The 13,333-nt window shown below is 57.8% G+C and overlaps 1 protein-coding gene across 3 annotated transcripts in view; it reads right to left on the bottom strand.

Annotated features, from left to right (window-relative positions):
* Nucleotides 1–13,333, bottom strand: part of HDAC4 (histone deacetylase 4) — a 284,717-nt gene that overhangs the window by 26,087 nt on the left and 245,297 nt on the right. For all 3 annotated transcript variants that reach the window (XM_089916114.1, XM_089916117.1, XM_089916115.1), the window contains exons 17-22: nt 11,727–11,773; nt 7,788–7,895; nt 5,639–5,694; nt 3,938–4,025; nt 2,171–2,290; nt 1,364–1,461 (exon numbers count right to left, since the gene is read on the bottom strand). In XM_089916114.1, coding sequence (XP_089772240.1) covers nt 1,364–1,461; nt 2,171–2,290; nt 3,938–4,025; nt 5,639–5,694; nt 7,788–7,895; nt 11,727–11,773 — 517 coding nt within the window. The remainder of the gene's footprint in view (nt 1–1,363; nt 1,462–2,170; nt 2,291–3,937; nt 4,026–5,638; nt 5,695–7,787; nt 7,896–11,726; nt 11,774–13,333) is intronic.

Genomic DNA, 13,333 nt, shown 5'->3' with positions numbered 1-13,333 from the left:
CTCCTATTTGCACAGACCGGTTTCATCGTCGAGCCGTTATTTCTATGAACTAAGCGGTTGGGGAAGAGGCCTCATGTCGGCCGAGCCACCCTTGGGGCCAGGCCTTTGCCTCATCAGAGCCGGGCACCCACCCGGAGGCCGGGGACCAGGACACAGTTTCCAGATGAGGAAAGCAGATGCCGCGAGGGGTCACGTGACCCATGACCTCTGCTGCCCCCCGCCCCCCAGCACGAGGCAGGGTCCTCGGCCAAACTTTTACGGGTGTGTCCTTTGCTGGAATCTCACCCACCAGACACGACACACTTGTGCTTACACGCACACGTGCACACGCACCCACCCACCCACCCACACAACACAGGCGCACACGTGTCCACACAGAGGCGTGTGCATCACACATACACACACCACACACGCCTGCACGCAGGACAGGAAGAGCACGTAGTCAAAGCGAAAGGGAGAAAAGTCCTCTGGAAGCTTCATGGGATTCCAACGCCTGGTGCAGACACGGTGCTTTTAACAAAGACTGAAGGTCTGTCGGCTTCACCACCAAACAGAGCTCTCCTCCTCACGAAGGCCCCTGGGACTCACACTTGGGCAGGTGCTGATCCGCAGGCCACTTGCTCCTCCTCCAGCAGGAGAAGGAAACCTATGCTCTGAGCACCCATTTCTGGCCACAGGAATCCCTTCAATCCGGCCCAGATCAAAGCAGAAATCACATTTGCTGACAAAGGCAAACACTGTGTTTTACAACATCACCCTGCAGCCCGATTCTACCGGCCCAGCAAAACGTGAAGGAACCGGGATGAATAGGGAGTCGTCTCTCGATTTTTATGTCGATAAAGGAGGGATATTTATTTCTGTTTCCCATTATCTCACAAAAGGTTTTTTGGAAGAAAAATTAGGAGATTATGAGCCCATTCAGATTCAAGCACCCGCTTTTCATTAACCTAACACTTTCTGACACCTTGCCTCGGTCTCCATCACTTTCTTACTGTTAAGACGTGAGACAGATTCCTGTTTTTCATTTAATGCACAAGACAGGAACACTGCAGACAGAAGGTGAGAAGACAGACTTGAAGATGCCACCTTTGGCTTAAAGAGCAAACTGGGAGAAGCCCCAGAGCCCGTTCCTCCAAAACACAGAGACAGAAAGGTTGGTCCCTGCAGGCGCATGCTCACGGCGCTGAGGGCCCTGCCCAGGGACCGTGTTGGGGTCGGGGCGGGGGCGGGGGGGGGCGCTTGCTCACGAAGGAAGATGAAGGTCAAAGGAAAACAGTTAACCCCGCAAGAGCTGGAGCCACCATCGGGGAATTCCCGATTGTTCCCTAAATGCCCACATGGGGCAGGAAGCTGGGACTCTTACCTGAAGGCTGCCAAGTACTCTGCGTCTCCCATGGGGGGGTCAAGGCCGCCGGTAAAAGCCATGTTGACGTTGAAGCCCACGCCGGGCCCCGTGCCCACCTGCATGGAGGAGAGAGATGGGTGTCACAGACCATGACCCCGGCGGCCCTGCCGGTGCGCCCCTAGCCCGCCCGGGTCCCCAAGGCCCTGACACACTGCCTTCTATGATGGAGCATTTTCAGAGGCAGGGCCCCCGTCCCCCTCCATGGGTGGAGCATGTGGGGCTGCCCTGCCCAGGGGAGGGGCCGGCAGCGTGCACCCACAGGGCCCTGCGAGCAAGGCTGTCCTTCCCAACTTCCTTCCCAGAAGGAGACCCAGAGGCAGACGATCCTTTTTCCTTGGGCGGGATTCCCTTTGTTCAGAGTGTGGGGCTCCGCTGGGGCATCAGGGTGTCCCACAGGATCCTGTCACTCCGGGGCCCACCGTGTGGCACCGGACAGGTGAGAGGACGGCCCCCGCCCAAGGGACAAGATGAAAGGCGTGGCTTGGAGATGCGTTGTGACTGCATACAGCAGCCCCTCCTGCAGGACAAGGGCACCCCACTCTCACCCGTTCATAAATCCTGCAGTCTGTCTGGATTAGAACCAGAATGCTCTCCTGTTTTCCATCTTTACTTGGACAAGATAAAGCCCATGTGGGCATACGCAATGGAATCGAGGCTGACGGCTGCCCCCCATCCCCGCTGGGAGCCCTTGCTCTGCGTTGCAAGTGTGGCCACACCTGTTCTCACGCCCCCTCCAAGGCCAGCACGGGATGGAGCCCCGCTCACCTCGTCAGGTGCCCCGCTGCCCGGGAAGAAGTTCCCGTCGTCGTAGCGGTGCAGCGAGATGTACAGCACGCTGGGGTCACTGTAGAAGGCCTGCTGGGTCCCGTTCCCATGGTGCACGTCCTGGAAGGGCGGGGGCAGGGGGGTCAGGGGTGGGGGCCGACTCAGCGCAGGTGCCCTCAGGCCCTGGCTGATAAGCCCCGTAGCTCTGGGCCCTTGGGGCCCTGGGAAGAGAAGGAAGAGGCCCCAGGTGGCGTCCTCCTCGCCCGCGCGGCACCCCATGGGGCAGGTTTGGCGGGTGTCTCAGCTTCCCCCGCGATTTTCCAGGCAAAGTCATTTGATTAATTTCTTGTCACAGCCTGGCGGGTGAGGGCCGGGGAGGTCGCTGACCACGGCCGCTCACCTGCTCCACACCAGACCCTGGGGTACATGGGAGACCATCCCCGGGGTGGAGTGATGGGGGTGCCAGGGCCCAAACAGGAACGACAAACCGCTTCTCCGAATCACAGTGACCACGTGTTGAAACCACACAAGCGGGGTGGCCTGCTGCATACAGCGTGCACACTTGAGGGCTGCACACGAGTCTGTGATTTTAAACCCCGGGGAACTGCTTAGAATCCTTACCCTATTTATGAGAGCTATCTGTGCTCATTATAGAAAAGTGGAAGGACAGCTGTAAGTGAGGAACCAGCTGGATCCCACTGAGGCCCACCGCCGCCGAGGGGTGCACACCAGGGCCTTGTGCGCTGTTCCACGTGACAGCGGAGCCCTTACACGTGGTTCTGCGACAGCACCAGACGGATCACCCACTTTCCGCAGTGCTTCAGGCACGCCCACCTTCTCCAGCACTCAGCTGTTATACGTGCCCAGCATCTCTGACTGCTCCACAAGGGGCGCTAAGGGAAGGGCCCCCTGGGGCCAAGGCACCGGCTGTGTGAACACTGGGCTCCGCAGTCCACGCTGTACGGCCGTGGCACCCAAGGGCCCCTTGACCAGTGCCCGCCGCCCGGAGCTTGGGGGTGTCCTGGGCTGTGTTTTGGTGTTTCTTTTCCCAAAGGAGAAGGACTTCGCAGCATAAAAGATAATCCCACCCAATGTACCTGATCTTTTTAACTAAAAAAAATGATGAAATAAATCTTAAATACCAAAGAGAATGTTCCCCCTGCCCCCTCCACATACGGCTTAAAAAAGAAGAAAAAAGTGAACACCTAGAATCCCCATCTCCAGCATAAGACTCCGTATACCTATTTTTGGAGTTCAGTTATTCTATAGCGTTTTTCATTGAGTTTACCTTTGAGGCAGTGGGATTGTCAGATGTGGCCCCTCCCATGGGAAAATGGGAAGGAGGTTAAACCAGTGTAAATTGGCTCCCCTCTACAGAAGCAGGGAGGGCCTTTACACCGGGAGCGACAGTGATGCAAAGCTGCCGCGTTGGCTCGGGGAGGGCGGGCCACACCCTTGATCCCTGTCGAGGCCCAGGCTCGACCCCTTCCTGCACTCCCGCCTCCCAGCGAGGTTTTGCAAGGATTGCCCTTCGGCTGCTGCCCTCAACCACGGGCCTATTTCTAGACACTTCAGGAGCCGGGTTATTGGCAGGATCGGCTGGTTGAAGCTGTCAAACAGACTCCTAACAGGTTTGGGCTTTTACTTTCTGCATCTTTGAGGTAGTTTCCAGAAAGGTAAGGCCCCCAAATCCCATGGCCAGTGGAGATGGAAAAGCTCGCCTCCGCCTCCCACTGTCCGCGGGGGAGACAAGGACGGGCCACTCACCCAGTCCACCACGAGGGTCTTGGTCACACTCAACCTCTGCTGGAGAAGCTTGGCTGCGACAGCCACGGAATTGAAGTAGCAGAACCCCCTGGCAGGTGAGAATCAGGAGAAATAGAGACAAATTCCGGGCTCTGATTAGTTTTTATTCAATGTGCGATAGAACATTCTAGAATCCCACGAGGGTCTAAGAAGGCGGTTTGGAAACGTTAACTGATGCTGATCATTGACACACACACACGGTCCCTGCGTGCAGGCCGCCAGCGCTCCCAGGGTGAGAGTCCATCTCACTTTATGCCCCCCGGACGTCTCCCAGAACACGCACTGACCGACCTGTCAAGAGGCACCGAGGCCCACAGGACACGGAAGTTACTCATTTGACTTTCTCACTGCGCGTCTTTCCATAGTCTAAGATGTATAACAATGATTCTAGAGAGTCTCTGAGAGAACGGGAAAAACGAGCTGAGAAAGTGGGTCAAGTAAAAATGAAAATCTCCTAAACCTGAATTTCCCTTTGCCTGAATCACCAAAGAAAATGAGAAGCCTGGGTGGGTCTGTTTTCGGGCTGTAGGCTGCCCGGCGGGAAGCCTCGCGTCCCAGCAGCCACCGCCTCTCTGGCCGCGCTGGCCCCAGGACCGAACTGTGCGGTCTCTAAGAGCCTCCACGGACGTGTCCCTCCCTATTCCATCTCGGTCCATCTGCGCCCACCCTTCAGAATATCTGACAGCTCAGAGTCGAATTAGAAAGGTGACCTCAGTGAAATGCCACAAACAATCAGCACCCGCCCCTCAGTCACGTGGACCGTTCCGGGCCAGGAGTGACTGCACGGTGGTGACGACAGCTCCCTTTACGGTGAAGGGTCCCTTCCTGAAGCCCGGCCCCGGCGCCCTCACTGGGGATTCGAGGCGGCCGAGGGCTCCGCCGCCCGTTGGCTGAAAGCCAGGCTCCCGGTCCAGCACTGCCCCCGCGCTTCCTGCTTCTCCCCACAGCTCTGTCTGCACCATCCGTGCTTCACCAGCCGACAAACCAGCGCTCATTCCCCCAGCCACCGCCCGTCCCCTCGTCCTGACGACCCACAACAGGGTGTCTGCTGTCTCGGGGCCCGAGGGTGAGCCCCAGACATCACGCTCGCTGAGGGTTTTCTGCGTCCACTCCGCGCACAACTGCCCGGGTCAAGTCCTGTGACTGCCCCCGGGCAGCTTCTCCTCGACCAGGATGGACCCTGAATCCGCAGGTCAACCCCGCCACCTCGGCCAGCTTCTCATGTGCACAGTCAGGGGTGTCTACAACCCGAAACACAGGCCAGAGAGCTGACCCCTGTGGTCATGACCTTGGGACTTCAGCCTCGCGGTGCCAAGCCGTGAGCAGGTCAGCTGGAAGGCCACACGTGAGCAGACCTGAGGCCTGACTGTTAAAGCTCTAGAACAAGGAAGCACCACGAGAACTCCTTCTGGGGCAGCTGAAGTTCCCTCTCCCAGGCCTGACAACGAGACGACTCCTCTGGACTCGCTTCTGCACACACGGCCTCCCATTCTGCACACCTCCACACGCCGCCCCCTGCATCTCTTCACCGGGACCAACCCTAACCAACTCGAGCTGCACGTATGGTTACGCCCCGCTGGACCGGCCTCTCGGGGACCGTGCACGGGCAGGCGCGAGGATGCCGCAAGTCCCCTGCCCGAGAGTGACCGTGTGTGTACTCACATGGGCGCGCTCTCCTCCGCGTGGTGTCCTGGGGGGCGGACCACGGCAAAGCCATTCTACGCGTGACACCAAAAAGGAGACGTGGGGACAGAAGATTGGTTTCAGGTCAGTGAGAAAAGGCAGAATGTGCGTGAGAACACGGTTTCCAGCTGCCTTGCGGGCGCACAGACGTAGGGCAGGATACAGGGCTGGCTGTGAGCACTTCAAAGACATCTAGGTCCCTTCTCTGAACGAGCCCTGCTGGTTATCACAAATTACTAAGACAAAAGGTGAGTCCATCCCCGATTTTCTATCTTTGACAGCCTGCTGGCAAGGCTGGGAGCTGCTCAGCTGGGGAAGCAGGGTAGGAGTGGAAGGGGCACCGCGGCCCCCCTCTGATCATAACCAGCATCCCCAGGAAGCAACTTGACGGGAACCCTGGACGCAGATGAAACGGAGAAGGCTCGGCCGCTGCACAGATGCTGTGCCCTAGTTTGGCCTTAACGTGAATCTCTCTGCTCTCAGTGCCGCTCAGTTCCCAGGGTACTGAGCGACGCAGAAAACAGTCACTAACGCTTAGAAAGAAAATCTCAGAGGCTGGAGAGGAGCTTCAGCCCCCACCCCTGCTTAGGACCCCTGAGTCACTTATGCTTTAAAAGAACCATCTGCAAACCATCCTGCAGCCACCATAATAAAAATGGTTTAGACCGGCACCCCGGGTCTCACAAGCGCAGGAAGCTGTGCGATCGAGCTCTGTAACAGAGACCCATGGGTCGCGGACCACGCTGACCGGGCGTGGGAAGTGTACCCAGCCGGCTGCAGAGGCCAGCTCGGGGGGGACGGGGGGGGCACACTTAGTGGGAGCCCTGCCTCGGCACGCTTGGCGCTGCCAACTATCTCCCCTCTCCTGCACAGGACCCAGCGCTGCGGTTCTGCATGGGGACATGGGCCCCAGGGGTCCCGTGCCCCGGGGGCCTTTGCATAGCAACCCCAAGGCTCTGTGCCCTTCCCGCGGAGCTGAGAGCTGACCGGCGGCGGGCAGCGATGGCGGGTGGCCTTCGGGTACGGTAGCAGGAGGAGGCCCGGGCACACACATTTGCAGGGAAAAGGAAGCTCCATGTCAGTGCCCCGAAGAAGCAGTAAAACTTATCAATTTCATTAAACCTCGACGTCTTTTTAACACCCGTGCAAAGAGATGGGGAGGCGTGTAAATAACCCACGGGGCTGTCACCTCAAAGAAAACGACAGACAGTGGCTGTTGTCAGGGGTGGGATTTGAGCTTTCCCGTGAAACCGAGAACTCTGGAAAACTTGTATTCGGCCCAGCTCTTCCCAGCACTGAGAAGACCTTCCTGATGAGATGGGTGGTGACATTCATGGTTTCAAAGATTGGTGATGCTTTGGACACCGTATAGTAAAATGTGTCAAGATTTGGAAGACCGACGTGATCCAGTGAGCCCCTATTTCCAAACAACTATGCACTGTGCAAATGTCAGGATAAATGACTGGCTCCACGTGCGAGGCTGACGGAATTTCTTGTACAGGAGGACAAGCTCGCTGATGCTGTTCTAGGGTCCACACTGCAACTCATCTTCAAGAAGCTGTCACTTGTTGAATTTTGGCAAAGCATCAAAGAAGAATGCCCACGATTATCTGGAAAAGCTATTAAAATACTCCCCCTTCCCCAGTTCTGCATCTGTGCGAGGCCAGACTTTCTTTGTGTGCTTCAACTAAAACAACACGTCACCAGACACGGAAGCAGAAGCAGGTGTGAGTCCAGCTGAGCGACTAAGCTCTTATTATTATATTTAAATTAATAAATATTTTAAAAGCCTCAGTTTTAAACTCTAACGAGTGGTCAAGGCTGATGACACAACTCATAAAGACGAAAGCTCTTTGGGATTTTTCAGCCACTGTAAGAATGTAGCATGCTCCCGAGATCGAATTCTTTGAGAAATGCTGTATCATTACACGTGTTTTCACAAGCGTGGGAAAAGTCCCCTTGGGTTCAACAGTGATGACAGAGCTGGGTCCGCCCGTACTCCCCATCACAGCCACCAGGTGCCTGTCCAGAAGGGGAGCGAAGCGGGCGGGCTGTCCCTCCCTCCCTCCCTCCTCCCCTCCCCCTGGGCTGTGTCCTCCCAGGACCCCTCCCGCTGGTCCGCACTGACCTTCAGTTCCCCTGTGGCCACCTTGAAGACCAGCTCCACCACGCAGCCCACGGCCAGGCGGGCTGCCCCTGACGAGTGGACCTCGTTCCATATGGTGTCACTGTCTACCTGTGAAGACATCAGGCCCGCAGTAAGGCCGGCGTCCTTGGTCAGAGTCACCCCCCATCGCGGCCGGGTGGCCGTGCAGCCAGGGGCCCCTGTGCTCTGCCTCTAAAACCAGAGCCTGCCGTCTCTCCTTGACTAATTACAGAACGTACCCAGCTCACATTCGGGCTTTTTTTTTTTTTTTGAAGACATGCCAAAAAATACTGAACAGAGAAAGAACAGTGAATGCACCAAAAATAGCACGCCTGCGTTTTTACCCCTTTCTGAAGTGTCATTTCTTTTCTCAATTGCTCCAAAATACTCCATTCTAGGAGTCACGAGGTCAAGGTTACCTAGTTCCCTTCTTTTTTTAACTGCAACTGCAGCTGAGTTACACTAACAATTAGCAAAAGCAAATGTGGCAAGTGTTAGAATTAGAGGTCCCTCCAAATTATGACTTTATTTCATGCTGAACTGAAGGAGAAGCCCCGTGTGTTTGACAGGAGTCGTTAACAGGGACGGCACGTGTAAGGGTGAGGGGAGGAGAATCCAGGCTCTTGGACACACGCCAGGGGGCTCAGCCCAGGGGATGGCACACCTGCCCAGGTAGCTGTTCCCCTTCAAAGAGAAAAACCTGTGTGTGGCACAAACCTGTCAGGTAACTTGTTTGTGTGTTGGTTTATTTACTTACACATTAGATATATTTTTTAAACTCTAGCTAACGTGGGCAGGAAGGAAGACACAGACTTGACGGGTCGGTTCTGCGGAGGCTGAGTCTCCTGTGGGAGCCTGGGGGGCAGGGAGCAGGGGCCACGATAAAGCAGGAGCCCCTGGTTCCAGGTCAAGGGTGCTGCCATCCCCAGGGCAGGGCAGCTGGTGCCTCGGCCGCACACACCTGGGACTCGCGTGCCCTTCCTGTGGGTGCCCGAGCCTAGAGAGGGTTCTGGGAAGCTGTGAGGAATAAGCCCTTCCACCTGCAGTGGAGTCGGCCGGGCCTGGGTGAGACCCTCCTTCCCATGGCAACCTCTTCCAAGCGCTGAACGCTCGGGGCCCCGGACACGGAGGCTGAGCCGCAGGTGAGGGCCCGGCACCCCCTCTCCGGCCCAGCCAGGGTCAGCGCCCAGGCCCCTGCCCACCTGACAAAGGCCCTGATCATTACGTGGCGCGGATAGATTTCTTTCAATGAAGTCTTGGGGCTTCATCTTCAAAGCGAGATGATTTAAAATACATTTACGAGCAGCTCGAGCTATTTCCTGAGGAGTGTTATTCCGTGCGGGCTCTTCTTTTCAATGACCAAACCTCTGTGTTCTTTAAATAGCTTCCAAATGTCAGCAGAACGCTCCGCACTTAGCGCACATTCAACGTTCAAAAACCGGCTTCTGCTCTAAATAATACTGTGCTGTTCTTCACTGAAGTAGCCACTCAGCTAGAATATTCTGGACCAGTTGCTTCAGCCGAAGAACCAATTCAATAAAACCAAAGTGAGAGCTGGCAGGAGGGTCCGACCGGTTGCCTGGGCCTCGCGAGAGGCCGCACCCCTGAGCACCAAAGCGGGTTTGGGCAAAACTACGCAGATTACGCCTCCTCCAAATGCAATGATTTGGGTTTTAGGCTAAGTAACTGGAGCCAGGTGGGGAAAGGGACTGACCCTCTGTGTGCTCTGAAGGATCTCTGTGCTCTGCTCTCCTCCCGCATGACCCCAGGGTCCACAAGGTCCTGTAACATCGTGTCCAGGGTGAGGGACAGACCCCCAGCCCCACTGCAGTGTCTCCAGAGAACGTGACGGCACTTTCCACTGCTTCGGGGTCTCAGTCCCCCAGCTTCTGGCCACCAGCTCCCCAGGGACCAATGTGGGATGGTCGGGTTGGAGCCCCGAGTTCCAGAAGTACGAGGCGGCCCTGCTTGGGGCACCCACAAATACAGAAGCAGGAAACAAGGGAAAGAGCCGCGGGCTACACTCCACAATTCCTCCAGCAAAGATGGAGACAAGGTGAAGACGGGGGTGGGGAGACCCCTTACAGAGATTTCAAGTGGACACTCGGGGTGGCCACTCTGGGTGGGCCGCGGACCTTAGAAGCCATGGCACTCGGGGTCCCCAGGGCCTACCAGGGCAGGGCTGGGAGGGAAATGCAATAATCAGGAGGTGAGCAAAACAGAAGTTTCTCTTATTTGGCTTGGGAAAAAAAGGTAAAACCATTTAAAAGCTCCATTACAGAATCTAGATGTTAATTCAAGTAGCTTCGGGGGAAGCAACGCACCCTCTCCTTCCCTGCTTCACCAGCCGACCTGCACCCTCCCAGCCACACCTGGGCCCCTGGGGTCTCCTCTGCTTCCCTGACAACACCCCGGGGGGCTGGCCCCCAGCTCTGGAAGGAGATTCAGAGGCCCAAGAGGGCTGCAGCTGCACCAGCAACATGGCGAGTCCATGCTGAGCCAGGCGGGAGGGCTGGCACTGCGATTCTCTGCCCTCCTATTGGGGCAGTTATAGAAAACAACTGAAAGGGAACAATCCCTTGAGGCGCCCTATGGTTCACACTTCCCACTAATTGTTCTGATGGGCTCCTCTCTCAACCGGGTTCGACTTGGCGAGATTTTCCACGTCTCCGTGTTCCAGAGCATTTTTGTGTCTGGATGTGGCGGGGGGGCGCTGGTAGCCTGCTGGGGGCTGGATCTGGACTTCACACCGGGGAGGGGCCACCTGGCTCAAGGCCCCAGGCCCAGTACCCATTGAGCTTTCATTTGCAAATTATAAATCCTGCCTCGCACAGCGTGCTGCTGCAGGGCAGTGCAAAGCCAAAGCCTTTTCAAGTCTGGCCAAAAATTCGCCCCGCATTAAGAGATTGCAGCCTCTTTACAGTACAAAATGCAATAACTCTAGGAGGCCCTGGTGGTGGTATGAACAAACGCCGTTTATGCTCTTTCTGACGGGATAATTTTCAAAGCAGCGATTTTTGTAAAGACTCAGGAAGAAAACAATTTTGTTTCATTTCCATAACGGAATCCAGACCCTGAGCTTCACCCTGCGCTCTGTCATTACGCTCACATTCGGCTGAAGCGAGCTTCCAGCCGAGACGCCTTTGTTGTCCACTAGGTCCTCCGGCCTCTCTGTGACCGAGACCGGCTGCAGCACTTCCCGGGCTGGGGAGCTCCACGGCTAGCAGACTGGCCAGGAGGGGGCTGGTCCTTGCCCTCACCCTCCCTCATCCAGAGGACAGCAGGGGGCGGGGGGACAGCCCCTCCTGATTGAAGGAGCAGCTCTGGCTGCGGAGACCTGGCCTCCGCTGCGCTGAGGTAGGGGTGGGTGCCCAGATGGGTTCTGCGCCCCCATCCCGGGCAGGGAAAGCCCAAGTTAAATCAAGATGCTGGTCTTCCTGCGTGTCTACCTGCCCAGGTCTGCTCAAGAGCTCCATCTCCCGGAGAAGCAGCTCTACCCACCTCACGTGGCCCAGAAACCTCATGCCCATGGTCAGAGCTGCACTTGGGGCTTCGGGTTGGAGCAGGGATATGGGATCAACACACACCCCGTGAGGTGATGGATTCACGGCCTGAGCCGGGACGAGTGGACTGTTGCTCGGTGGGTTAGACGAGACAGGCCCACACACCAGATCCCGTTTCCTAAAGCCAGCCGTGGTGCCAGACGACCTTCCCCGGAGGAAGGTGCCCCAGACCCGCCATCAAAACGCTCACAGGCTCACAGGGCCTTTGAAGCCACACGTGTGAGCGGTGGGGCAGCCCCGCCCAGCAGGCCCTGTTTATGGAAAACACCTGGCAACAATTACCTGCTCTGCGATTTCTGTGACCACCAGGACCCTGAGAACAAACAGGACATTATTTACACATTAAAGAAATACTTACCCCAACACCACCGCAGGGCAGCCTGACAAACACCGATGTTAGCGAGCCTGCAGGGAGAAGGAGAGCCGAGGTCAGGTGGGCAGGGTCACCCGGCGCCCCAGCCTGCAGGGAGCACGGCCTGGCGGTGCCTCAACAGTGCTCTGACACTTGTGGAGGATGCACAATGCGTCCCATGTGCGCAGGGGCAAACAGTCTTCAAAGGTACCACTGTATCACTGCGTGGCGCCGCCAGGGCGGCATCTGGCCGGTGGTGGGTCCTGGGCTGAGCGGGCCCAGCCCCTGCGGAGCCCTTGCATTCTCCATGGCAACAGCCCACTCCTCACGGGGTGGGGAGACCCCACGGAAGCTTCTGCTTCCAGCCCGAGCTGTGCACCTGGCAGGGAACCACCCTGAGCTCCCTGCCCCCGACACTGGCTCTCAGCTCTGAGCTCTGGCCGCCCTCACCAGCTGTAAGCAAGAGAAAGAGGCCTGGGGTTAAACCCCCGGGGTGAGCTCTTTAGACACGGAGGGGTCTTTGGGGATATAACAGCAGCCCTCTTCCCATGTACAAGTGTTCCAAGTTCACTGGGACGGTGCACAGCTAAGAAACCACACAGCCTTGAACCTGGCCGTCTAGGAAGGCCTGCCCGGGGCCCACGCTGCAGACACAAGGCCCCCGTCCCACGAGGCTCAGGCCTGCCTCGGTGACAAGAACGGGAACTGTCTTCTTCCTCAGTGTGATCCGGGTGCTGGCTGATGACTAGCCTAAAACCTGCCTGTCACGCAGGACCAGAGGGCGGCACAGCCACCCAGCACCCCTCCCCAGGCTGGTGGAGTGTGAAGCCCAGGCTCCAGCTGGCCGACCCCCCTTCAGGAGCTGCCCCCATCCGGGAGAGACTCTCTGTGCAGCCGGGTGCTCCCTGCCCCGCTTCCACCTCGCTCCCACTGTGACCCCCAGGCCTTTAAGGCTGGCAGGTTCCACAGCCCAGCTTGGGAGCCTGCTTTCTGGACCTGGCAGAGCCGGGCCCGGTGCTGGGAGGGCTCACTCCCAACATTGCCCTCTCCCCAACCCGAGCACCAGCTCTGCTTGGGTGGCCATGAGCTGCTCCCAGGGCCCCAGGAAGAAAGCAAGCCTTGGGTCACAGGGTCCGGATGGCTCACCAGGGGAGCAGCCCTGGTGAGGTCTGTGCCCACCTCATCCCGGCTTCTGGCCTGGACCACACACTGTGGACCCTCCCCGTCATGCCCCATCCCCTCCAAGATGCCCGGACGGTGGGTCCTGCCCCGGGCCTGCCCTGCCTGCGCCCACGGCTCTCCTCCAGGTCACCGCCCCCCAGCCGCCTGCATCCCCGTCTTCTGACTGTGGTTCCCCTGCCGTGCCTTCTGACATCAGTTAAACTGATTCTCGCGGAGCCACGCAGCCTCTGGCCCCATCCCTGTGAGGCTGGGGGCATGCCTGCCTTCTCCTCCTTGTGCCACAACTGCAGGGGAATCAGCGGGTGCGCAGGTGGGTGGAGGGGCCGGCGGGCAGGGAAGTGATGTCCAAGGAGAGCAGCCCTGGGAGGGGCTTGCCAGGCCTGCCCTGAGCCCCCCGTGGGAGGTCCTGGGGCCGGAGGGACAGGGTGGGC

This window comes from Delphinapterus leucas, chromosome 8 (genome assembly GCF_059928025.1).
Source record: "Delphinapterus leucas isolate spDelLeu-1000000601 "Yukka" chromosome 8, BTC_Dleu_Yukka2, whole genome shotgun sequence".
In the NCBI taxonomy this organism is placed as follows: Eukaryota; Metazoa; Chordata; class Mammalia; order Artiodactyla; family Monodontidae; genus Delphinapterus; species Delphinapterus leucas.
Note: the sequence above shows the minus strand (reverse complement) of the source record. Positions and strands in the feature narration are given on the sequence as shown.